Source organism: Fulmarus glacialis, unplaced genomic scaffold (genome assembly GCF_000690835.1).
Source record: "Fulmarus glacialis isolate BGI_N327 unplaced genomic scaffold, ASM69083v1 scaffold6559, whole genome shotgun sequence".
Taxonomy (NCBI): domain Eukaryota; kingdom Metazoa; phylum Chordata; class Aves; order Procellariiformes; family Procellariidae; genus Fulmarus; species Fulmarus glacialis.
Genome location: NW_009231350.1, coordinates 143,479 through 169,669, shown reverse-complemented (window position 1 = coordinate 169,669; position 26,191 = coordinate 143,479). Strand labels below are relative to the sequence as shown.

General features: G+C 41.6%; 1 protein-coding gene across 1 annotated transcript in view; it reads right to left on the bottom strand.

The window, feature by feature from the left end:
- Positions 1 to 26,191, bottom strand: part of LOC104081695 (CUB and sushi domain-containing protein 2-like) — a 306,834-nt gene that overhangs the window by 138,637 nt on the left and 142,006 nt on the right. Inside the window, 6 exon segments of the mRNA XM_009584534.1 lie at positions 486 to 598; positions 5,841 to 5,944; positions 11,962 to 12,083; positions 14,593 to 14,717; positions 15,912 to 15,999; positions 23,201 to 23,278. Coding sequence (XP_009582829.1) covers positions 486 to 598; positions 5,841 to 5,944; positions 11,962 to 12,083; positions 14,593 to 14,717; positions 15,912 to 15,999; positions 23,201 to 23,278 — 630 coding nt within the window.

Sequence of the window (26,191 nt, the reverse complement as noted above, 5' to 3'; positions counted from 1 at the left end):
CCCCCATCCCACCAGGGGGGGACTGAGCGAGTGGCCTGGGGGGCTTAGTTGCTGACTGGGGTTAAACCACAACAACATCCTAATGCATCTCACGAAATCCCAGCATTAACTTGTATTTTATTTGTAATACTCCAGACTAGTCAAAGTTTAAAGTAGTTGATACCACTAATCTACTGGAACCATTGATTACTTGATCTCATTTTCTCCTGCAGACACAGTCTGTTGCCACCAGCTGAAATCCACCAACTCCCTTCCAACAAAGCAGATGAAATGGCATTGAAACATTACCCACCCGATCTGCTTTCATGGAAAAGAAATCATGAAAGCTGTTCTTACTGGAGCAAAGCTTTAGTTTTAAGAAAAAATCTGCAGAGCTTCAATATATTTAGAGAAGCTTCTTTCTCTCTTTTCTCCCAAACAACTGTACCCATCTCATCCCTGATCCTTCTAAAACAGGTAAATTTTGAGAGAGACGCTTGGATTACCTTCATACGTTGCTTTGAATCCCAGCAAGTTGCTGACACTGTCTGTCTGGAAGAGGAGCCACATCTGGTGGTGTGTGCTAACAATGAGATCAGGGACTGTGGTGCCTGTCAAGCTGCAAAAATAAATAAGAACAAGTCAACAGCCTGTATGTCTCCCCAAACTTATTTTTCCACCAAAATAAAGGCCACATGTACCTCTGTAAAAGCAGAAAATAACGAGAGCAATGCCAACACAATTAAGAATAACCCCAAAACAGAACACTGTCCAAAAACCTGATAGATTTTCAAGACTGATGAGCCTCTCAGTATGTTTCTGCATACTACCTAAACAGCAAGTCTTTTACCATAGTTGAGGGCCTGCAAGTTATTATCACCACCACTGTAATAATTACAATTTAGTACCATTATTATAATATATTATCCAGCATCAATAGTAATCATTTCCTTTCTCACTGAAGCAAAACATAAGCAAACAAATAAGGTTCCCAGAAACCATACTGGTGACTGAATTCCTCTTAACTGCCTTTAGAGGCATTTTCTAGCATTACAAAAATTTACTTGCAACACATTCTCTGCTACATTTCTGTGCTGACAGAGAAGTTTCCACAAGGATCTCAAAAAACCCTGGAAGACAAGGCACAAGCCTCAAGTCTGCTAAATGCCCTGTGAGCCTTTGAAAAGTGCTACTAATCCAGGCAGTACAGGATGATCAGGACATTGCCTACCCTTCAAGGATACTCCTCGGAGAGCTGAAGAGATTTAGAAAAATGTCACCAATATATCCGTATTAATGAGCCGTGTGTGGCTCATTCAGTCTTTGGGATTAATCACCTCGTTGTGGTTCAACACAGCTTTAGAGTTTTATCCCCCACCCACACAAGCACCAGTGTAGGCACTTACGCAGGCACAAATGCCCGCTCTGAGCACAGCTCCTCCCCTTCCCTCTGCTTCTGAAAACAGAGTAACAGTGCGTGGGAAGGGATCATCACTACAGGAGCAGGAGTGTTATGTTGCCTGTCTCAGTGGCAGTGTTTAATGTTGTTATTATACTATTTCTGCTAAGGTATCATCTGTGATAGATTTATAAATTACCTTAAGTGCAACTACTGCAAGTGGTTAGGTGGGGTTTTTTTCTGTAGTGTTTGCTTAAATTTAAATACATACATACGTATAGATATGGCTTCTGCCTGGCACTGTTCTCAAGTACAATAGCAGCATCTGAAACACTTCTTGATAAAAATCGATTCCCAAGCTCTGAAAGCAGAATTATTGCAAACCAATACTGCAAGGGAACAAACCCAGCAGCTGTGTGTTGATAGCATCCTGTGAATAAATGTAACTTGCAACCTCCAGGCATAATTGTTGCAATTCCCAGTTTCCTGAGTAATCGGAGACAGTATGGCTGATCTGCCAATTACTGTTTGTTCAGAGTGAAGCCAAAGGACTGCTTGAAGGGTTGGGCTACTTATTCTACTTGCTTGACATTCTTAACACTGGCTACCTGCTGAGTGCCAGATTCTTTCCAATAGCCTTACAGGTATCTAACATAAATGGGACCAACCTTGCCATACACAACTCTCCTCCCCATCCCAGAGACGTTCACCAGTCACATATGCACCAGGGACACCTGAAAGGAGTCACCGCTCAAGCTTTGGCCATGGAATCTGGAGTGTGTTTTTCCCTGAAATCACATTCACATCTCCCAAGCCCATCAAAGCTCTCCCAGTTCTGCCTCCACCTTTGGTCTATTATTGCTTTGACCTGCATCAGAAATTTTATTGATCCCAGGGTGCTGGTAAACTAAGAAGTAATCTTGTTTTAATAACTCTTTTGCATCCACAGAGTTTGATGGGTAGTGCAGAAGTGCTATTGTTGATGCTTCTCAAGTTATTTAAGCAGCAGACAGGCAAGAACGAGGAACATGCCAAGAGAAAAACCTTCAGAAAAAGGCACTTCAAAGGTTTTTGCATGCTTTCCCATTCCACTTTAACAAGCTGAATGATTGATTTGGGTGCTTGTTACTTTAGGGAATAAAATCCTCTCTGCAAGTCAGAAAGCTCAGCCTAACAATCTGTTACGTTCTCCGAGATGCATTTTACAGGCATGTGAGTGAGACTGGAAACAAATGGTCCTTCATACCTCAGTTTAGGATAACGTCTGCTGCTATGCAAGTTGACTCAAATGTATTTCTTGATTTGAAAGGCTGTGGGACTGAGTTCCTCTTGAATAACCAAGAATAAATGAAGAGTAGTTAGAAAACTGGAACTCCTATCTTTGACAGGGTTAGTTTTCTGCATGTTGATTCTTCCAAAAAAAACTACAGCTTGTATCCAAATGGATATCCAACCTGATACATGAATTCAGCTGACAGTAGGTAAGAGGGCAGTGACTGCTGAGAAAAGTGTCCATGGACTTTCAGCCACATTTATTACATTATGGAGTATTTCTGTGGTCTTCACACCTCTTTCACATTTCATTAGTTTTCAACTTACCCTCCCAGATTAAAAATAAAAATAAATTTCCCTGTTAGGATTGGCATCAGCAATTTAATGGAATGTTCTCTGCACTGGGAGAAGATACCACACACTACACCTTGCGCAGACAGTCTCAGATATTCCAAATTTGCATTAGCAAGGTGTTGAGTAGCTAATACAGAGTGAGAAAACATGGAATGATTACAATCAAACCTAGGAAAATCTTCATGGGCTTTAGGCAAACAAAAAGGGATGGAATGAGAAATCATTTCAGCAATTTATTACAAACTACTCCCCTGGCAGTAATTTGCACATTTTTACCAATCAGCTGTGAAATGTTCTGTGACACTTTAATTACAAACACTTTTGCAACAATCAGACTTTACACTTATATACATTGCAGGTTAGAGTTTCTGACCTAAGATTCACCAATGTTCATGTTCTGAAAAGAAATGTATAGGAAAAAGAACCTCAGAGAAACAGAGATTTTGGAAAGACAAGCACACATTAAGATAAGTGAAAATGGGGTGGGAGGCTGATTCATGGGGAAAAAACAAACGAAGAGGAGGAATTAAAAAACACAATATGTAATACTCTACCAGTTGGAAAGAGTACAACAGCTTTGCTAGAGAAGCTTTTGGAGAGTCGTTTGCTCCTATACATTTTTGATTAGACAGAAAAGAAGGGAGTCTTTCAAGTTAAGACACTAAAGCTGGATGCTGGTGGCCCTGGTTCCAACAGCCTGTTCATCACTTCAAATATTCCTTCTGAAAGTCATAGTGACTTTTCCCTGCTTCTGCTCCAATACTTGGCCTTGCAAGTGCCCTGAAGACATCTGAGACTTCGACAAACACCACTGGTTTACATCTTCACTTCCAAGAGGCAAAAGATACCCCAACACAGCAAGAAGCCATGCTTTCGGCCACGCTGAACATAGTCATGGGCACGTCTGAGCTCTAGAATATGGAGCAAAATACTGTAGGTGCTCAGAGCTGACCTGAAGTCAGGAAGTTCAGGCAAGCAGCACACGTTTGCATTAGCACAGTGCTATGCACGACTCACGATTTGCTCTGCTTTTAGACTCTCCCCACTATTTGAGCACACTGTGGCATGGCTGTACCAGGTAACTTTGTGCCTGCAGTACCAAATTGCATTGCTCAGAACAGACATGCCGAGAGCAAGATAGATTTCCTGAAGTACTCAAATGTATAGCACCCTGAGGTCTGCAACGGTTTTTAAGTTTTGGATTTCCATAAAGCTACACAGTATTTTACTTTAATGATTCAGAGAAGCTATAGCAGAATCATTGTTTCTTCAGTAAAGTGGATTTGAATGATACACAATTATCACAATTATATTTGAATGATACACAAATTGATTTCTCACTGACCCTTCAGAAAAGGAACAGAGAGACTTTACTGGAGGAAGGGCAAACAAACCATTAACATCAACAGGTTAACGAGAATAAACAGCCTTCTGAAAGATGGTCAAGACTCACTCTTTTTCAACCGCGGCATTTTCTAGGGGCCATTGTAAAAGATCCTGACTTACTCCTATGCTACACAGGGATCCACTTCCACTACAACCACTTCCTTTGCATGGTGCAGATTCAAAGCGGAGCACACTGTGTACGTAAGACTAAAATTCAGAGAGACATGAAAGTTTAAAGGGGGAAAACCTCTCTGTGGTGTGCACACTGACTCCTACCCCTCATCAAAACTCTGAGGTCCCAGCACGTGCTTTCCTCAGAGCAGCCAAGAGCTCTCACCAACCTCAAAACTGCTTAAAAAATAGCAGACACCAGAAATTGATGCTTACATGCTGTAAAACACATGGGTTAGGGAAAACCCTTGCCTTCAATCTACTAACCCACACGCTCCTTTGTATCATTCTGATTGACACACTCCTTCCAACTGAAACCAAAACTGTCTCCAGTTATTAAGCACTGAGCAGGAGACGGCAAATGCCAATACAGAGCCCATTTCCCTTTTATTCCCTGTATTAGCTCTATATATATTAGCACTATAACATAAAGCATTTGGTCTTCAAATCTTCTAAAAACAATAGACTAACAACAAGCAATTCTTTATTCTAAAAACTGGCAGCATCAGAGATTTCGTCTCTTCCTTCAGCATGGCTGGATTGGCCCTGTACTGGTCCAATGTCCTTTCTTCATAATTAAAATTAGGAAAAAAAAAAAAAAGAAAAAGAAAAAAAACCCCAAACCCCCCAAAGAACGTATTTAGATGGGAAACACTGATATAGGAAGGCCTGGAAGGAAAGTAGGACTACCTACAATGTTTCCTCTACTGAAGAAACCTCCATAGAACATCGGATCTGCTAAACTAAAGGGTATAAATTGAAGGGGACCAATTCTCAGCCTTGAAGAAGCATGTGTCATCGTTTACACAAATGCACACTGGGTGTAAAATGCTCAGTATGTCACTCAAAGATAATGGATTTACAGCCACTTTGCACTGTTAAAAATGACTGCGCAAGAAGGACAGCACAGGAGAGAGAGATCCAAACAGTTCTCAGTTTCTGCCTGATTTACATTTACTCTTGTATCCAAACTCTAATCCTGCTCACTCAGCTCCCTGGACAACCTCAGCCTCTCCCTAAGGGGCCCTGAAAAAAGCAGTTGAAGGGATGCGAAGCAAGGAGGTAACAGCCTTTCTGTCAGCTGAAGCCTAAGAAAATGTGATGAGAGAAGAAAACACCCAGAACAGCCAGCTCCACCTAAACCAACAAACAGCACATAAACCATCCAGTGAGGTACAGCAAGCGGCTGGGACTCCTTCATCCAGACACATCAGCTACAGCTTTGTAAGGCAAAACTTCAGTGTGGATTTCTCACAGGGACAAAGGACATGCTACTTACATGTAAAGCACAGTTTTCTGGTCTCCGACTTGTCCTCCATCACCCACTGTCAGAGTGTCATATCCTCTTTCTAGTTCAAATTCTTCAAAGGTGAGTTTGATAACCTGGCAAAGATGCAGCATGTTAATATGAATCAACTGCCAAGGCAGCCAGCAGATCCTCGTCTTGTTTATTTATCTGTTTGCCTATCGAGGAGCAATTTAGAAAAGCATTAATATCTTCAGGACATCACCAAAGGTGACCGTCCTCGCTTTTTATAGCACTGTAGCAATTCTTTCCAGACAGATTGAGCTCTTACTGAAATTACCTCTCAGATTTTTCTGCTTTATTTATTGATTTTCTAGATGACTTTATTGATAAAAGTATGTGTGTCGGGATTTCAGCATGCTTTTTTTCACCAGGCACTACTACTGTTTCTTTCAAAAACCTGAGATTATGGTGGTGGATTTGAATGTACATATAGGCAGCGTATTTGTTACATACGGTGCAAGTGGAGAGTCTTTCTTTTGCTCTGTGTTGCTCAGAAAGTTCCTCTGGTTTTCAGAACCTTCTGTCAGACCAAGAAAGACTTTATGTGAATTACCACTGGGGTAGCTCAAGGAAATTGTCTCAAGCTGTCCGCAAACACAATCATCGTAGTATCTGTCCACAGCTGTTTGTTTCCTATGTTTTCTCTCCTGCTCTATCTTAACCTTCCCATCCCCACTCGATTTATGTAGCCTCTACGTACCATTTAGGAGCAGAGGTCCCACAGAAGTCAAGAGTTTGTGTTCCTAGTCTCTTGGCTGCTTTTGAAACCTGTTATTCTCAAATATCTGAAAATTACAATGTGTCTTAGGGGACAAAGGTCTTAATCCAGCCTCGGACAGTGCAAGCAAACAGAAAAGGAAGAGAGCTTAATTTACAGAAATGCTTTACATCCACACCACCGGGCGGGACGGGAAGGGGGGAAAATCAATGAGAACCTTGTTCCTTGGAGCTTTTTAACTGACCAGATTCAGGAAAGCATGTAAAGGCTAAATTACTAAATTTAGTTTCACACAACACTGAAGTTATCAATAGTAGTTAACGAGAAGGACCTACATGTGTGCCAAGGACCACAGACACATGATGCCACCCTACACCTCTTGACTTGGGGCAAGGGAGCAAGGCATAGGAAAACGAAAATCTTTGTCTTGTAATTTCTTGCCTATTATAAAAGCAGCATCTTCTGCAAACACTTGAGCATGCGTGCAATCACAGAGGGATGAAAAGTCCCAAAGTTAAAACCAAAAGCAGTAATTAACTGTGTTATGTTAAATGCGAGCATGCCTCTACAGTCTCTTCAAGGCTTGTCTGGACTCTCTAGGAAGCTGACAACATTTTTCTGTCAAAAGTCACTCAACTTCAACCCCTCAAGAAAACATTGGTTAGTCAGACATCAAATGCCTTCAGTGTATTTAAAAAAAAGGGTGTATATATAGTTCAGACTGAATTGTTGTGTGCTACTGTCTTCTACATATAAATGCAATTAATACTTTTCAAATGCATAGAAAAGCAAATTAGATATTTTAGCCGTGAGATTCTGAAAATAGGGTATTACCCAACAGCCCCAGGATCATGAAACAGGAGCCTGTGTGATACTCCATAGAAGTCTGGAACCATTAATTATAGTAGTACCACCAAAATATTAACCCGTGCAGATTATTATTAAACCATGTAATGATGCAATAATGTAATTAATACAAAGAACACACTGCTGTAAAATGGCACACATCGTTAGTTAAATCAGTCATTCAAGTAAACTGCATTCTATGGAGTCTGACCCTAATTAAATAACTAATTACATTCTAGTATACTGAAGACTGCAACCTTGTGGCACAGGAACAGGATGCTGAATACAATATTTATTTATCCATTTTCCTATTTTCTTTTTGGTCTGAAAGCTGAAAATTATTTAACAATTCATTAAACAACAAGAGACCTACCAGCACACAAATACATGGATGACACAAACCCTCAATTTTAAGCTACTGAAGTGACAGGAAGCCAATGAAGACAATTAGCAAAGTCAAGAAAATAGGCTGGAATATGACACCTGATTCTAAGGCTTCGTACTGCAAAGTGATTTGAAGTGGAGTCACATTCGCAGGAAAAAACCACAGTAATTCTCTCCACGGAGAACAGCACCTCTTGCAGTTACATTCAAATGCTTTACAAGCACACCTTACTCATCTCTCCCCCCTTCTCCCCAGTCTCAACCATCGATCTTCATTTGGGATGAATCATCCCCTGGAGGGGGTCCATCTCTCTCCCCCGATGACACAAGAAGCTTGGACAGAGCTTTACTCGGCTAGCTAGACTCCAGGTGAGAATAACCCCTGGAGAAATATCAACCAGTAACATCCATTACGTCAAGAAGGTTCAGAGATGGTTTTGATGCAAATTCACCAATTATCATATGCATTTCTCAGTTTCCAAGTGATTTATTTTTCCACTGTGGTTGAAATTAATTCCCATGGCACTGAGGACCAGCAAAAAACCTATATACCCTGAATATCCCCCAAATAGGTTTGTCGTCACCCTCGGTATAGGAAATAATTTCAAGTTGTCAGCTGAAGAGCACTATGCCCTTAATACTGTTTATGTAGGTTTCTGAGCAAACTTCGAGGGGATTATGTAGCTCAGTGAATCTGGCTCACAGTTCTTTTCCAAACATAGAACAGATGACTTGCAAATGAGTTCTAAATTTAGCTCAGTGGTTTTCCCATCGCTCATATTAAAAGCTTCATATAACAGGACCTGATCCAAAGACCACTCAAGTCAATAAAAAGATTACTGCTGACTTCAGCAGGCTTCAGCTCAGGCCCATAATGCTTTTATCTTCCAAGTATTTTACAGGCATTTTAATTAATTCATCTTCAATCCTTCCCTCACCCATGCTGGGGAATATGCAATGGCAATATCATCCCCCTTACACACGAAGGCAATGTGAGTCAGGGAGACGAATTCTCCAACTTAGCAACATGTTTCTAACATGGGCCCTGCTTTAAGTAAGCGAGAGTTTTATGTGTACTTTTCAGAGGCAGCACTATATGACTTGTTAGGTAGCAATACCAGTGACCAAGTTGGCATTAAAACACATACACCAGCAACTCCCATTGCTATACTGGGTCACGCACATGTGAGCTGCTGCATTAGCCTACGCAGCCAGCCTTGGGAACTGTTTGCTGGACAAAAGAAACTCTCTGTGCCAGTGAATCTACTCGCCTTTTTGTATTTTCAGCAATCAGGCATGGTCCTGTCTGCACAGCTTTGGTTTCTGGAGCCTTAGTTAATTCTTTTAAGAGCAGAAAACACTGAGGGCAGTTGTTTCTGCTGTTTTCCATCTTCCTGAGGAGTGCCAGAAGGAAGCCTGTGCCTCGCCTGGGCTCCCGGGACCATCCAGAGCCTCCTCTACTGTTCCCGCAGAGGAAGGGCATCAGGCTGCAGCTCTGAACAGCAGCTCACATTAACACGAGCAGGCGAAGCACGGTGCGAGGAAGAAGCAGGCACAGCAGTGGCTTTCCCAAAAACAGTTAGTGCATTCTTCTCAACCCTCCCTGCTTCTTTTCCCTACCTGTAAATTATGCTTCCAGGATGAAACATCCAAAACCCAGAAACCTTTATAAACTGATATTACTAATTAACTATTTATCATTTCAAAGAAAAAGAAAACGGCAGTTTCTTTACATAGTTAATACAAATTCCTTATTTCAGTCATGCTACACCTCTTTACAGTATAGGATGTTGCAGCCCATGGAGCACAAACTACAGTTTCTTGTGCTATTGAATCTCTGCTCCAAGTTCGTAAGTATTGAAAGTAATGGATTCTACCAATTTCAATCCCCTTTATGATTTATGAAAGCTAAGGATCAGGACTTGCAGATTCTGTTTTCTAATCAACAGTTTATTACACAGGTTTAAAAGCTGAGGAAGAAACCAACCAGGGGAAGAGGAGAAACTTTCGCTAAGTAGAAATTCACAAAGACAATAAGTTTCTGAAAAATAAGACAGTCTGCCCAAGAAGCTTAGAAAAGCAGCAGCTTGTCCTATTCACACTGCTGAAGGAAAAGCAGAAAAAGTTTGCGCACGAGGCTGGCAGAAAAGCAAATGAACAGAGCTGAAGATTAGACTCAATATTCAATACAAAAGCAATGTGACAAAGGGTCAATAAAACAGTGGACATGGCCCATAAGCATCTCTTGACAATTGATTGCCATCTCCTCCTTCATAATTTGTATTGGAAAACCCAAATGAAGTGTTAGCCTACATTAACACCCAGGCCACGTCTCCATCCAGCTCACTACAATTTCTTTCCAAATACAGAGGACTATTTTATATACACAAAAACTGGATTTTGCTGATCTTTGAAAGACAAAGATGCACAATAATAAAGATATGTATAATACACATATCTCAGCCTAAGATGCTGATGTATTCGATAACCTGTCCATGCACAGGCAATGTATACCCACGGGTCTGCAGGCCACAGGCTGAAAGACACAGCTGACACTCGAGCAGTAATAGCTGCTGTTACATGTGGTCTGTTCTCCACTTGCACATTACCCTGATGAAGGAGAACCTCCTGGGTCTGATTAACTAGTAACTCACTCCTAATAAATCAACACTAAAAAAATATCCTGAATCCACACTCCAATTTCCCAGAATTTGGGTCATTACTACACTCCTATGCAGCCAAACTGAGACATCCGTTGGATGAAGTGATCAGCTAATGACAGCCCTTTAAATAAAAACTCATTCCGAAATTGGAACATAGAAATACTCCTCATTAAAACCATAACCCACCAGTGATCTGCACTTATTAAAGGCTTGAACTGAGGTCAATGGGGAGAGGGAAACAGAACTCAACAGGCTCTAGCAGCCAGCCCCAGCTCTAGCTGCCCTGCCACGGCGAGTGCTCCAGAGGGAGGCGAAGCTGGAGGTGAGAGCACAAGATGCCGTCCCATCAGCGGCAGCAAGCAGGCTACAACGGCGGATGATGGCCAGCATTTCTACAGACCATAACAATTTCTAGCAAAAGATGAGATCCTGGGATACTAACATGTTTGTGAAATGCCTTCCTTGGATTAGCAGCAAAAGGCAGAGTGCCAAAGCGCAGGATTGTCTAGAGGCAAGGACCAAGGCATAACTGACAGAATAAGCGTATGAGCTCAGTGACTTGCCATGCAAGATTTGCTCATGAGCTAATGGAGACAATGTTAATAGGAACCCAATACTAAAAAGAATGAAACTTGTCATCTTCTGAGAGGCAGAAGATGGTGAATAACACCTTAGAAAGTGTATTTTGAGCTACACAGCAAGGTAATTTTTGTTCTTATGTTCCCGTACAGATCGAGGATAGGAACAGGCTGAGTTTGCAGGGCTGGAAAAAGCTGCAAGGCACTGAACATTGCCCTCCCTGAGCCAGTGGAAAATGGAAAAGACTTGATCTTACAAAAGCCAAGGAAGCTTTGTTCCCTGCATGATCAGCAACAACAGACTTGAATCACACACGTAGACCAGTGGGGACAAAAAATCACCACTAACTTCCCCTGTTCCAAACCTCAGTGAACACAGAAAGGACTTGTTCATAAACTTACAATACTGCATAAATAGCAGTAGACAGAACCATACCTCCCTCCTCACTTGCCCTCTGCCCTTTGGGGGCCGAAATCCCTGTTGGTTAGGGGCCAGCTACCAGCCAAAAGGAAGTGAAAAATCAGCATTCCTGGCACAGCCTTCCTGCCCCAACTGAGAGCTGACTTAATGAGATGTTTTGCTAAGCTGTTCGGCATTTCACCACCATTCACACCGAAATATCAAAGAGGTTTTGATTAAAAATAATTACATTCACTTTTAATTACATCCTTGAACAAAATGATTTTTCAGCAGAGAGGGAATGCGATGTGTTGCGGTCTTTAAAGACAGTTGAGAAGCACGTGGAAGAAGTCTGCAGGGGGAGAGGGGGGAACACAACATCAGAAACAGAAACTTTAATGGCTAAATATCAGTGACCAGTCCTCTGTGAAGAAGCACAGCTATACAACATTTCAACTAAGGCTCTGAAGTAATGACATGGAGGCGCATCTCCGAGACCTACCTTGGCTGGATTGAGCGCAGTGATGACCCACACACAGTAGGCATTGTTATCGTATTGTACCGGGTAGTTGGGAGAAGTTATCACACCACTGGGACCACGAAGGTACATATCACACATCCTAGCTGTGAAGAGGAAAACAAGACATGTGGGAGTGAGGTCTCTTGGCTCTGGGATGTATACAGTGTTCTTTGTTTACAGAGAAAAGAGAAGTAGAGCTACATATGGTATGGAAGTGGGGGAGAATTAAAAACTGCTGCTCTGTGTATTTTCACTAGCCAAAAACATTCTTTTTTTTCCATGTAACATCAGAGATGAAGGATTTATCTGTGGTGAATAGATGAGTGGGGTGTTTCCAGGGGCCATCAAACAGATGGACCACCAGACCAACCAACAACAACCCATTCTCTAATGCTCAGACTGATTTTATTTATTTTTTACTGTATTAAAGCCCTCAGAAATACTTTCATGTCCAGGATAATGAAAGCAACCACAGGTAAGACGGAGTTCCTTTTTAAGATCCCCAGAAGGCCACATTTCCTTTCTTCATTGCAGGTCAAAAAAAATACAGCACAGGAAGTATTTATTAGGTAAGGGCTGACTTCATTCTGGTACGACTGTGGACTCAGAACCAAGATGGCAGCTCAATTTTGTATCTTAAACATCTTAGGCAAAGTAGAAGCTGAAAAGTGCTTAAGTAGGGAATTTTTTGCCTTTGATGTAATATTTAAGCAGAAAATGTGAATCCTGGTTTTGTAACTGCCTCTGCTGTTGTGATGGATCCTCAAAATTAATTTATCTCAAATCTCAAAGGAGCCATATTTGCACATGTGGCATCTGCGAGGCTTTTTCCCCCCCTCCAAATAGCAGTGAAGCATAGAAAATGATCTCCTGCCCAAACTGTTTGACTACACAGGTGGTCACAAGGGAACATGCGGAACACTGAGAAGCAGCCTGCCCCCTCCTATATGACCCCATCCTGGAGTCTTTTACACATGTCCCATCCTACCTTACAGAAAAAAAAAAAAGGTAAGTCCCATTATTCCCATTTTAAAAGTGGGCAACAGGAGCACAAAGGGATTAAGTGAGTCTCCCCAGGACCCAGAGGAAATCTGCTGTAGATGGGGAAGCTAAAAAACAGTCACCCAACAGCAGCAAGATATCTGATCACTCGGTATTAGAAACTGGTACAGTCCAGGGGGTTAAATGCTGGCTCACCTGATTTCTCCAATTTGAGAGAAACTCAATACCCAATAACAAAATGGAACAAATAGAAAAAAGTGGTATAAAGCTGAAATAAAAAGCAAATGGAAAACTTTTTAACAAGAAAAAAAACCCCAAAGTTAGCAGCTAAAAAAAATTAAGTTGATTCATAGAATCATAATAATGCAGGCAAATCCTTCTTATCTCTTCAAGAGGACACCATAAATTTCCTTTCTAGTGTCACATATTTATGCCAAATACCCTCTTACACTGATTCAATTTTTTCTAGGCTTGTTCAAGAATTAGATGGGATTCCAAAGCCTTGAAAAAATCTGCAGATGAAATTAAAGAAAAAAGAACCGAAAAAATACCAATTTATGACTTTTAAGAGCTTTAGAGGGATTTAATTAAAAATATTACAAGTTGTTCATTGTTAGCATTACAAATATCACAATTATGCATGCCACTTTTTAGAGACAGAGAGGGAACGAAAACAAAATGGCCAAGGGCAAAATGGGCATTAGGTTTTTTGCCCGCTGAAAGAAAGCTCCATTCACTGATGGCTCATGGCTGGGCCACAGGATAATCAGGATAATGCTAGTTAGGAACCACAGTCTAAGTAATCCCGCATTGCTGCCTACTAGCAGCAAGTTCCATTTAACAGAATCTCCCTCCATCTTAGCTTTTCCAGATTTTGTTTCAGGCTTTCACCTTTTCTCCCCTCTCCTTCTTATCCCACAAAAAGAAATACCTGGAATAGAGAGAACATAAGGGGACAGAAAGCACTGCGAAGAGATGAGGATGTAGTATACAGGTATGAAGGACACAAATATAATCCATATGGTCCAGACCTAATAGCTTATGAAGCTCCATAGTTAATGGAAATAGCTTTATTAGTTCTACTACGCAACAGGAACAGACGTTTTTCTTAAAACCTGAATTTCTGGAATCAAAAAATTGCGTAAGAACCAAGCAGAGGTCTCTTTCTCAGGCTTGTGCTGAAAAGACTGAAAAATTTGAACCCATATTACTCTCTCTCGCTCAGCCAGAAAACAAGAATCACCATTAGAAAAGAATAAAGATCCTATTGATTTTTGACCGTGAAGCTGGCAAGACCAAACTCCCATTTCCAAGAGCACAAACGCACTCAGGGCAGTGCTGAACACATAGCAGTAGAGCGCTGAATTTTCCCAACAGACTGCGAGCATCGAGAGGGGGCTCTTTTGGCTGTGCCCCTTGCCTGAGGCAGGGCTTTGAAAACAGATCTGTTCCGTGGGCAACAGCAGGCTGAAGTTAAGAACGAGCTGAGGGATCTTAACCAAGTGATGATGAACTGGAGGACAGAACGGGTGATGCACAAAGGGGACATTGAGGAGACTGGTTCTCTCATTAGTCCTAATGTAACTCAGTAAAATTTTTTTGTCTTCTCACCTCTGCACACTGGCCTGTGGTCACTCCATGCAACAATTATGTCGCTCACTCTCTTACAGGTGATGCTTTTGGACCCTTGTAAATCATAGCCCTCGTTACAGGTGAACTGGATGCTGGAGCCTAACCTAGCAGACAGAACAAAGGGTAAAGTTAGCAACTGAGACACTTCTGCAGCAACAGGTTTGTCACTTACTTTTTACTATCCCAGTGATTCTCCAAATTGTGAATAGAGAGAGTTCACTGGCCCTCCGGGCAACAGCAGAAATGAATGAGGGGCAAGCTTTTGCCTCACGCATTTGCTTGCGCTGGGCGCTGTTTGCCAGAGGTGGTGATAGCCCAAGAACAGATTTGAGTCTTTCAATGCAACTTCAGTGGGAATTTTATTCAGTGCGGGAGCACAGACTCAGCTCCAAGAGATAACATGCTCAGCATTCTTATAAAGAAAAAAAAAAAAAATCTTTATCTGCTACTGAAAGGTTTGTTCTTTATTCACTTTGGATTCAATGAATTCATTAAACCTTTGATGGTTTAAGCCAATGCTGCCTTATTCACTGCAGCGACACAATGCTGTTTTACAGCAGCTGAGAATTTATCCTATGGCATTTAGGGACTATTGGGAATTCCCTTTCCTCCACCCTCACCCCTCTGGATCCATTTTCTGGATTTCAGGAGAATTTGGTAGACTCAAGTTAAATTGAAAGACACTTTTAGTGAACAAAACAGCCATTGACAGCAAAATAAGATTAAATATTGATTCACTATTGCTAACAGCAGGCTGATTCATTCCTGCACACTGTAAATGAACGCTAGCAACTACAAGGGAGTAACAGCATTGTTTTAAACTTTATAAGAAAACAATTATCTAGCACCATGTATACTTATTGACAAAGAACTGTATCGGTGCTTTGGGAAGTCACCTCAAATTCATTAGGGGCAGGGCCGTGCTGTGACTTAAGCTAATTTGAGAAGCAGTTTTTTTGCTGTTTAAGACAGTTCTTTCTGCACTTAACTGGAGGGGGGAAACAACAACAAACATTGATTATACAAGCCTGGCTAAACGCCCATATTGTGAAAAGAGAAATACTCTGAGAGATCATCACAGATCCTCACCTGGAACACGGTCTCCCAAACTCACATGTGCACATTTACACACACTTGTTCTTCTACATCACTAGTCTCAGCAAGCTTTTCAGACATAATACATTTAGAGGTGTGCAGATGGTCTCTAAAAACAGACTACGTAATGCCAAGGAGCACACACAATGGTTACAGACAGTAGCTCTGCAGCATGCATAAACACACACATAAAAGGTTCTTACCTAAAATCGTTGCCTATTCTTTTGCCTCTCTCTGGAATCCCAGGGTCTGGACACATATTATGTCCCTGGGACACACCAACCTGAGTTACTACAAAGCAAAAACAGCACATACAGAGACAGAATAGCAAAAGAAACATCTTTCATCAACTGTCTTGGTGGATGTGGAGAGAAAAATGGCAATTGGTAGCTCCAAAACCTGAATGTGTTCCATTTTGTTTAGAGAAAAACAGCTTTGGAAACAAATGTAACTGGAATCGTTTCAGCTCAGTTTATACACCAAAGTGTTTTCCAGGAAATGCCGGCTAGGGACACAGTTTTCCCTCCGTTCCACTACAGAAGTACCTCTGAAAAGAGTTTTTTCATTCTGCAAAATTACACCAATTAAACAGCCGATTTCTGAAGCCTGTGATTAAAATGGCCACCTGTGACATGACAAGGTGACAGCCTACCGCCCCTCCAAACCCATCTAATGGTGCCAGGGAAAGAAAACAACTCAATGAAAAGGTAGGTGTATGATACCAGGGAAAAAACCAAGCACAGAACAAAAGGGAGAAAGGAGAGGGAAATGCAAGTCTAGCATTTTAAAGCAAGTAATTTAATTTGAATATGAAAAATTTTATGGAGCAACCTTAATGTAACTGCCAACAAATATGAAATCTATGAAGTGGTGATCAGCACTGAATAAACACCTTCAAATTTCATTCTCTGTCTCCCCATTTCCACCTTCCCCCTCCAGCCTGTCAAATGGCGCAAACAAGCATTGATTTGGGGTGGATAAAACCTGGGTGGCTCCTGACACGGATGAGATGAGATCTGGCAATATACTGATTTCAATTTTGAATTCCAGCAACTACCAAATGCATGATAATATGGGACAAAGGGGTGATTTTGTCACGGAGATGTAGAATTTTATGTGACTCAATTTTCTTGTATTGCTAAGGGAAGGACGCAAAGAAAATGCAACACTTCTTAGCAATGATGCTGAAGCAGCAAAGCATGAATCTTAAGCGAGCATGGTTCCATTCTACCTCTGCCTATCACTAGATTAAAGGGAAAAAAAAATCTCAATTATACTTCAGAACGTAAAGTGTTAGCACAATGCCCCAAAGACCACTGCCAAATGGATGATGGTGCGGTGATAAAAGCATGTTTCTCACACCAGATGTGTTGGCTCAACAATTTCAGATCTGCATGGCACCAAACATGGTGAAAGATATGGAGCTGCGTGCACGTAAATACTGACATGGGAAGAGAAGCACATGGAGTGTCTACACAAACACAGACTGCACAGCATGAATGCACAAAAAGGCAAGACCATCAAATATGGTAATTAATCACTGGTTAATTACATCTTGCATAGTCAGGCACTACAGCTGGAAGATATAACACTGTTCCTAAAAGGACAGAAGGATCACTCTGCTCCCACTGGTACGGGGCTTTCATCCGAGCATCTAAACTAACTGCTGGCTACCTGCGCTGGAATCATTACAGCTTCCGACCTCCTCCTGAGCTCTAGGCACTAACATCTCTTCAACTTTGAAAGGGCCTTTGCCTCTCCACCTCCCACCCCGCCGTGCTGGAGCCAGCCCCCTGCACTGACACAGCTGCTGCGCTGCTGGACCCAGAGGGATGGGGCAGGGGCTGTCCCTGCCATCCGCCTCTGGCGCAGCCGCTGCACAGGGCTCAGTGTCTCAGCATGATGCTTTGGTGCTCCACAGTCTTCTCCATGCGTTAGAGGGCAGAAGAGGAAGTGAGATATGGCTTTATAGGAAACCAGACTCCTGAGAGATTGCTTTCCCTCTTTTGCATATTCATAACCTTACATTAAGCTCAGTCAGATGGACAAGCAGAGACAGCAGCAAGAGACAGAAGCATGAAAGTGGCACATGGTCTCTTTTGATGGAGGCATTCTGTAGCTACAAAGCTTTGCTGCCACCTTTCACAGATTCTGATGATTCTGAAGGTAGACCAGAATCAGAAGGAAGGGAGGCCCTGCCCACAGCAGAGATTCATCTCTGATATTCTCAGCAACCGTGCCCTGATAACTGAAGCAGCCATGACAAAACCCTGCTCCGGGAGTGAGTATCTGCAGCCATCTTAGAGATGCCAAATAATTTGGTGATCCTTCTGCAAATGAAATCACCAGCCTCCAAGAGGCCGCCTGCTAGTGCTTGAAATGATATGCTGCTTCTGAGAAATGAAAGGTCAGCTGAACAAAGTATGTAGGTGACACCACCTTCCTTAGGGTTTCTTAAATCACTACCTACACAAATCTGATGACTGTGCATACAGACACCTCCAAACAAAGTAAAATTAATGCTTAGGATAGAGTGTACAAACTAGAGTTGTATGTCACAAGTCCATGCGGAAAAGTGCTAAGATTCCTCATCTTGCTTCTGTACCTTCTCTAGAGTAAAACCACACTAAATGAGATATGCCTATAATGTACACAAGCACAAACACAGCTTCTACAGTTATGTCTGCATTCAAACACTTGTACGCTCTTCCTTGCAGAGCAGATTACCAGATTGCCTTTCCACATCAAATTCTTTCTCCCATGGTCAAAAGACTGTTCAGATGACATCTTTTATGCCCATGTTAATTACTCTGCACTGGTATCACATCCATTTATTATGTCCCATAACAGATGACAGCAAACCTTGAAGCCTCCGATTCAAAGCTTCAGGAGGAAGCAAGGCTACAGATGACCAGCAAAACCCACAGGCATCAGGTTGTCAGTTATCGATCACACTTCTGAAGACTAAAAACAGTTCTTCTCTTGTTAGCTAGCATTTTATTAATGTCTATATAACACGTGTAGATAAACCAGAGAACAGATAAGATAAAACACAGCAAGGGGGAAAGGAAAGGTACCTCCATATCATGATAGTTGGGACATTTCACTTGTAAAGGAGAGCAAGAGAAAAGGAGAGGATGGATTAGATGGTCATTCACAGAAACTTTTGTTCTTCTACCTTTTGTTTTAAACACACACACATGAACGTAACTAAACCAAAGGTTATAAACCATATTTGTTATGCTGAGAACTTGCTGTCAGTACTGTGTTCATCTTCCTGAAGGTTTGACTGATCTATGCCTGGGCTGTAGCACTCCAAAATGAAACCTTCAAGGTTACTAGGAGAACAATAGATCTTAAAAACTGTGATGAACTGTTCCATTTCTACATTATAGTCTCAAGGATTCTCTCCCCCAAACCACAGAACTAGTCTTCCACCCCATCATTCTCCTGATTTTTTCAACAACTTCCTTCTCATGTATTCAATAACAGCCAGTTATGATTGCTTTGTTTGCCACAGTAATTTACTCCATGTGTTAAAAGAACTGAGAACCTTCTTTAGTTCTCTGTCTCCCCATGTTAATAAAGAAAGTTCACTGATAGATTCCCAAGGGACAATTTTTTTTTAATTTAGGAATGTAAAATAAAAACTACGAAATAAAGCAGCATCTAAAAAGGTTTTACAAAGACTCAACGTTTCTCAGCATGAGAAATACAGTGAAAGCAAGTGAGCTTTTCTACTGGCATGGGGGTTGGGGAGGGAAGGACTGTAGCAGTAATTAGTTGTTTTAAAAAGGTTAATCTTTATGATCACGCTAAGGCTTGCAGTTACTCCATTCAACCATCTGGTCAAGTTAATGAGTTACCAAATTCAGTCCTAAAAGCAGGAGAGCTGACCTACTGATAGTGTGCTCACCCCAATGAAGTGCTCGCTGCCTTTCCGATCCAGGAAGGTTCTTCAGCACCCAGAAACAAACGTTAAGCATTTCCAGAACCTCAGTGATACTGATCCAGATGTTAAATACTCACGTGTCTAGCAATATGCAAGTGTGGAAAGGGTACAGACTTGGGCTGTGAGGCCCTAACACTGGAGAAGACTACTTCCAGCTGGAAGTTTTTTACTTGGGGAATTCTGAACCCGTATTTCACATCTTGTTGCTATCTCAGAATAGTTCAGAAGTATGCGAGTTCAAAAACATTTACAGACTTTCAGATTTTAAAGACCATTTGCAAAGACTGTGTTTGCAGCATGCCCTACTTAAACCAAACACAACTTCTTTCAAAGCTCTGTTGCCTAGTGCTAGAAACCCAAGGCTGGCTCCTCTGTTGCTCAATACTCACTTTGTGCTGTTGCAGTACAGCAGGGACCCACATACACACATTCGTACCTCAACATCTGATGCAGAAAGCAGGCTTGTTGCAATGCTGAATGTATCTAGAAGCTTCCATACACTTGGCTGAGACCTAAAACTGGTCAACACCTCCAAAATGACTTTGCAGTTGTACATTTAAAATAGATTTTTACAAGTCTGAATATACGTAGAACTTGCACTACTTCATACAATCCCTTCCAGTAATATCCAACAGTGCATTTTCAGGTATGCCTCATTCAAAGGTCAGAAAAGCAGCTTTGATGCTGTTTTGTAAAAGCAAAGTACCATGTTTTTCCCACTGTGTGAACATGGAATATACACATTTACATACTACATGCAGTAAAAAGAATAATCTCCTAAATGCACTCTGAAATTTAAAACTATTTATCCCTTATTCTCCAGAGCTGTATTATTTTTCCTCTAACAATGATTAAAGCAAGATATCCAATTAATTTTAGCGATGGTGAACAGTATGAGGCACTTGATTTCAATTTCAAACAAACACATTTGCAACCGAACACAATTAGCACCTCCCCACAGAATTCAGTATTTTTATATATTCTTTTTCTGAAATAGTACCAACAGGTGTTATACGACTACGTTTTGCCTCCATTCAGACACATGAAACACACAGACTTTAATCTGGCCAGGTAGGATCTGGCAGCTAACCACAATGTCCAGCCAGAGAAACAGAAATCCTCTGAAAGACCTGCAGGCTATTAAGCACGTAGCTGCAAGCTGCCTTATGTGGCCAGAGATTCTTCACGGAGAATTTTAGGACAGGTACAAAGAGCACCAGAAAACACTGCTGATAAGAAAGTCTTTGAAAATAAAGCTTGGCATAGCTCTAGCTGTTACCAAGAGACACAGAAATTTCTACATTTCTGATATTCGAGCCAGATGAAATAAGAGCAACACTAGCAAACTCCACAGATCTTTAATCAGCACGCCCCACCTGTACAATTATCTCTGATGCATACGCAGACTCATAAGCTCATGGAAGTTTGAGAGAAGAAGGGGCATGGCTAGCCATGCAAATAAAAAAAGTAAGGGAAAAAAGAAGGTAACATTTTGGGCTCCATTTTCTGAAAATGAACCATTTTCTGGAGGCATCTTCTCCAGAATCAGCATTTTTGAAGTTGAAAATTTACTGTAACAGAAGTGTGACAGCAGAAGGCTGTGCAAGATAGAGGTTAATCTGGGTTTACAATCCAGACCTTGCTGAGAGCAGTGCACATGGAAGAGCTGAAGGCACAAGGGTTGTGGCAAGCACCATGCTGGTAACGGAAAGGAATTTGGGCCACAGTACTATCACCATCTGTATTATTATAGCTTAATAGCTTTCAGGCTAAGCTGCCTTCCTACACTCTGTTTTGCCTTATCAAATATGACGAGATTAGCACTGCACAAGATGCTGAATTGACAGCTTTGAAGACTGGAGCCTGCTTTCCGTTGGGTGAGGATAAACTGGGCAGAGGCAACAAGAACTTCCTACGCTTTTATCCTCAGAAGTGGAGCACGACTGGGACAGAGCAGGATACACTCGAAAGGAAAGTTCAATTGCTGTCTCTTATTCAGCCTTTGGCATCTTTCCCCGGAGCCTCCGGCAGGGATAGTGCTGACAACAGTCATTAGCAACAGGTAGAACTGCTACAGGGAAGCAGCCTAGCATTCCCAGGAACGAGAAAAGGGAATCCTATATATTCTCAATACCAGAATACTTATACATAGTAACCTAATGACTCCAAACCAGGCTAACATTTTTCACCCTGTGAAGACTCGCTTCCCCACATTCCCCAATATCCAAGATAGCAGATATCCCACTCCAAACGCATCCTTTTGTCTCCAGTGCCCACACAATCAAAGCTAGTGATACTTTCCAACAGAATTTCATTCTTCTCAGTTAAGTGACTGAAATGTTTATTACAATTAAATTCTTTTTGGCAAGAACATATCATAGGACCAGGAACATCTTGCATACAGGGTTTTTCTTAAAATTGAATTAATTTTCTCTAAACATGCCCCACCATTTTCTGCCCTGAATATTCTGGGCAATTTACATCCTGCTATTTAGTTACCTTATTGGGCCTTGCTCCTGAAAAACTGGAGACTATAAGCACTCTCCTGTGAGCCTAGAAGTGAGCCATTTTCATTTCAGACAGAGTGATGTTTTAAATTCAGTCCATCCATTTTTCTTAACTGAATTTTGCATCCAAAATTCAGGTGAGTGAAATGTCCAAACGGTATCTCTTTGATGGGTGTAATGGACTATGCAACAAAATGAGCAATTATATCCTCTCCTTAAAAACTATTTTAAGAAATGCCACATTCTGCTCCTATTTGAATTTATACAAAATACAAACTTGAGTTAATTCGGATCCCTCCTGTTTAATCTTAAGAGTCCCCTTAAGAGCACAGTCATCTCTCCAGAGTCATACGCATAAAGAAACTACGAGCCTTGCTTCTGATTTGAAAAGAACCCAACGTAAAGATGAATGGATCTAATGGATTCATTCCTGCAAGAGGAAAACACACCAGTGACAAAGTGACATTCTGAGCACGCCTCTTAACATATCAACCGCTAGATACAATGAAAGTGAGTAACTAATTGGGAGACCATAAAAATCAGTATTATAAGCTCTTGCACAGCAGTGGTATGATTTTTCTGCAGGGACAATTAAATAAAACGCAAAGAGAAAAAGAGAGAGACTGCTATTGCCTTCGTAGATGTTCTAAAAGGTCTTTTTGGTGTAGCTCCTTATCCCTGCTCCTAATTTTACAACAGTAACATTAATTCAGTTTTCAAAATTGTTTACAGTTTGACACTTTCCACACTAAAAGACGATAAAGTAATGTACCCCAGTCTGTCATTGAGCAGGAGGCATACAGTATATATTAAATGCACACACACCGATCCCCTCCATTCCCACTTTAACGAGTTAGTACATGCTTGTGAATAGAGCACTGGAAGGAAGTGATGCAGTAATGCAGAGGGAAGAGAGGGAAAAGCATTAAAACTTTTAAGAGTGCCAAAGTTTTAGAGATAACAGGAAAGTCAAATGAAATGTTCAAGGAGATTATTATACAAAAACAGTGTAAGGAGAAGCCACAAAACTTACACACTGATGTCTTCTGGTTATTGTCCTTGCTGGGCATTAGCTTCACCCCTCTGGACTTCAGTTCGATTTGCTTTTTGACTACAGAGACAGATTTAAAACAAAGCAAAGGACAAGGAAAAGATTTAGCTAAGCATTAGGGGTTATTTAAAAAGAAAGTAAAGCAACAGTTGTACACCACCCACAGTGCAGGATACCCTGCATCTTTCCCTTACAGCTCAGACAACTTACCCCGACCCCTCAAAACCATTAGGGCCCCCTTTTCATTTACCTTGATAGGTCTGGACTAGTGTCTTTGGGGATCTGAGCCAAGCTGACCCAACTGGAATAGAAAATTGGGCACACAACCCCCATCCCTCTGTAACCATGCCATTTTGTTTAACGTACTGAAAACGGGAAACAGACAAAAGAGAATCTCTAAGAAACGTCAGGAATCTTGAGAGTAAAATGCTGAGTTAGTTTCTCCCAGTTTTACTGATGCAGTTATTCCATGAATACGTTATACAGTAAAGCCATTCTCTGCTTCTACAGGAATACAGCACTCAAATGAACATCCCGTAACCTAAAAATTGTCCACAATCTGCAAAAATAGCAGACTCAAAAGGTAGTAAAATAGAAGAAAAAAGGGCCATATTAAAACCATATTATTAGTAGAAAGAAGTATAAATTTACAGACCCACTATTTAATAGCTACAGGCACATCAATTATAAAATCTGCATGGTGACTCTACCAGAGGTCCTGTTGTGACCATTCACCTCCCCGCTCTAAACCTCATCCAGAAGATGAGAAAACATACGAGAGTAGCAACAAGATTTCTATCCATCCATCCATCACCAAGAGAGTCCCATCTTTCTTCACAATATGAAAATTCCCCACGTAACTGAGCAGCTATTTGTTTTTATTATCTGGACTTGGCTATTACTGGGGTTCTCCCTACACAAGAGGGTTTTGCACAAAACCCACACTGTCAAAACCATCTGGATACTGGTAGAGAGAGAGACAACGGCTTCCTGCAGCACATACACAAATATTTTTGACTAACACTCTGCAGAATTTTTACTGGCATATTTGAAGTTAACATGGTTAAAGAATAACTTCACAGCAGAAAGCACGATGTCCAAATTACTTTATAGGATCCTTTTTCTGATGAGCCAGTCCTTATCTACGGAGAAAAACAGTCCATTTTCCACTTCAAACTGTTCTTTTCTTGTTCTTTATCTTGTCATACTTTCATCCCTAAATTAGCACATTTCTAAGACAAAGTTGTCAAGAAAAATTACTGATATAACTAAGAAGTTTTTTTTAAATCATGCTTTTCTGACTTAAAAAAAATAAATCTGTTTATAACATCTGTTTGCAGGAGCTTCAGGACAGGGAGATGTCAAGCATTATTCCTTGAAGCTTACCTAAGGTAGTGCTTTTCTGAGCTAGATGCTAACTTGGAGCTTTTTGTTCATCGTTTGGTTACAGCTTTTTGCTTTCTCTTAAATAATGCAGTTATAACTTCAAACTGACGTCCGCATTAGCTTAAAAAATATTCATGAAGAAAAGCTGACATTGTTCATGTCTTTCTTACTAGTATCCGTATCTTTAATCTGTTGGGGGGTTTTTTGCCTTTTTTTTTTTTTTTAAGAGGGGAAAAATAATTAACAGTATGCTACGTTCAAAGCAAATCTAACACACACTTGTTTCTTTTTTACTGTAAATCCACCTGCAAATGCAGAAGGAGAAAAGCAGCAGGTCTCAGAATGCCCCAAATGGCCACATATTCCTCCAGGTCACGGTATGGTAATTCTGGGATATTTGTAGTCTGACTTTGAGGTCTTTAACAAACGCACTGTATCAAGGGACCAAAGAAAGGACACGGGGCTACAAATGCTTAAATTTCTGGGCAAGTCTAGAAGCTATTTCTGCCTCAACTAGAATAGTGACAGCTTTAAAACACAAATGAGAAATGAAAGGCTGTACTAAAGGCCACGGGATTACAGGGCTACCTCACATGCCCTCTTGCTTGTGCGTAACGACCGCCAGCAGCAATCATTTCAGCTGTGCTCGGGCTCAGGGCAGCAATAGATAAACACCTTGCAGCAAAATACTAGATGGGGAGTGGGACGAGTTTACATGGTCCCTCTTAGAGGCACTCCACAGCCTTTTTCCAGCATAACAGAGGGGGTCACGGGTACCACGATGCAAAGCCCCCGGCCCCAGCACCCTTTTGTCCAGCATAGCAGGAGCAGCCGTCAGCCCGGCTGCACCCACGCAAGCGCTCTTCCAGTGGTGGAAGCTAAATTCCCCCTGCCTGCGGAGGCTGCCCCGCGCACTCGGCAGGACCTGGCGGTGCTGCCCAGAGGTGTTCCCTCCGCACGCAGGACAGCGCAGCACCAGGGCTGGAGCTCTCCGGCCTCTTGCCGACCCTGCAGCGCAGCACTCGAACTCGAATCAGGATAAAGCGCTGAGGAGGTCCTGTTCTGCTTATCCTCCATAACGCTGCAGTTAACGATTCTCTGGCACCTTCCAAGCAAGTACAGGGATAACCTCACAGTCACAACCAATATTCCCTCCCAGTCAATGAAACGCAGTCAAGCCCAAGTATCTAAGGCTAAATTTGAGCTGTTGCAGGATGCACAATGGCTCATGACTTTGCAGTATCTAATTCATTGCTCTGTAAAGTGCTTTGGGGCACAATCAGTAAAAGAGCAGCTTTATAAAAATAATTTCTGTTTTTATATTCTCTGCAACTTCCCTTGCAAGTTACTTTAGAATTACCAATGAATTTTTCTCCTAGCCACACACAGAAAAGCACAGGTCTGTTGATTTCTACATGATAAAGTAAGCCTGTAGCCTTAAAGGACAAGCAAAGCTTTCCCATCACCAGCGTATGCCCTACACACTCAGTATTGATACTGACACCACGGACAGGACAACGCATCCCTGGCAGGGTCAGCACTTCTCGTCAGGGCACGCTGACTGCTGAACTACAGCAGCTTGCATTG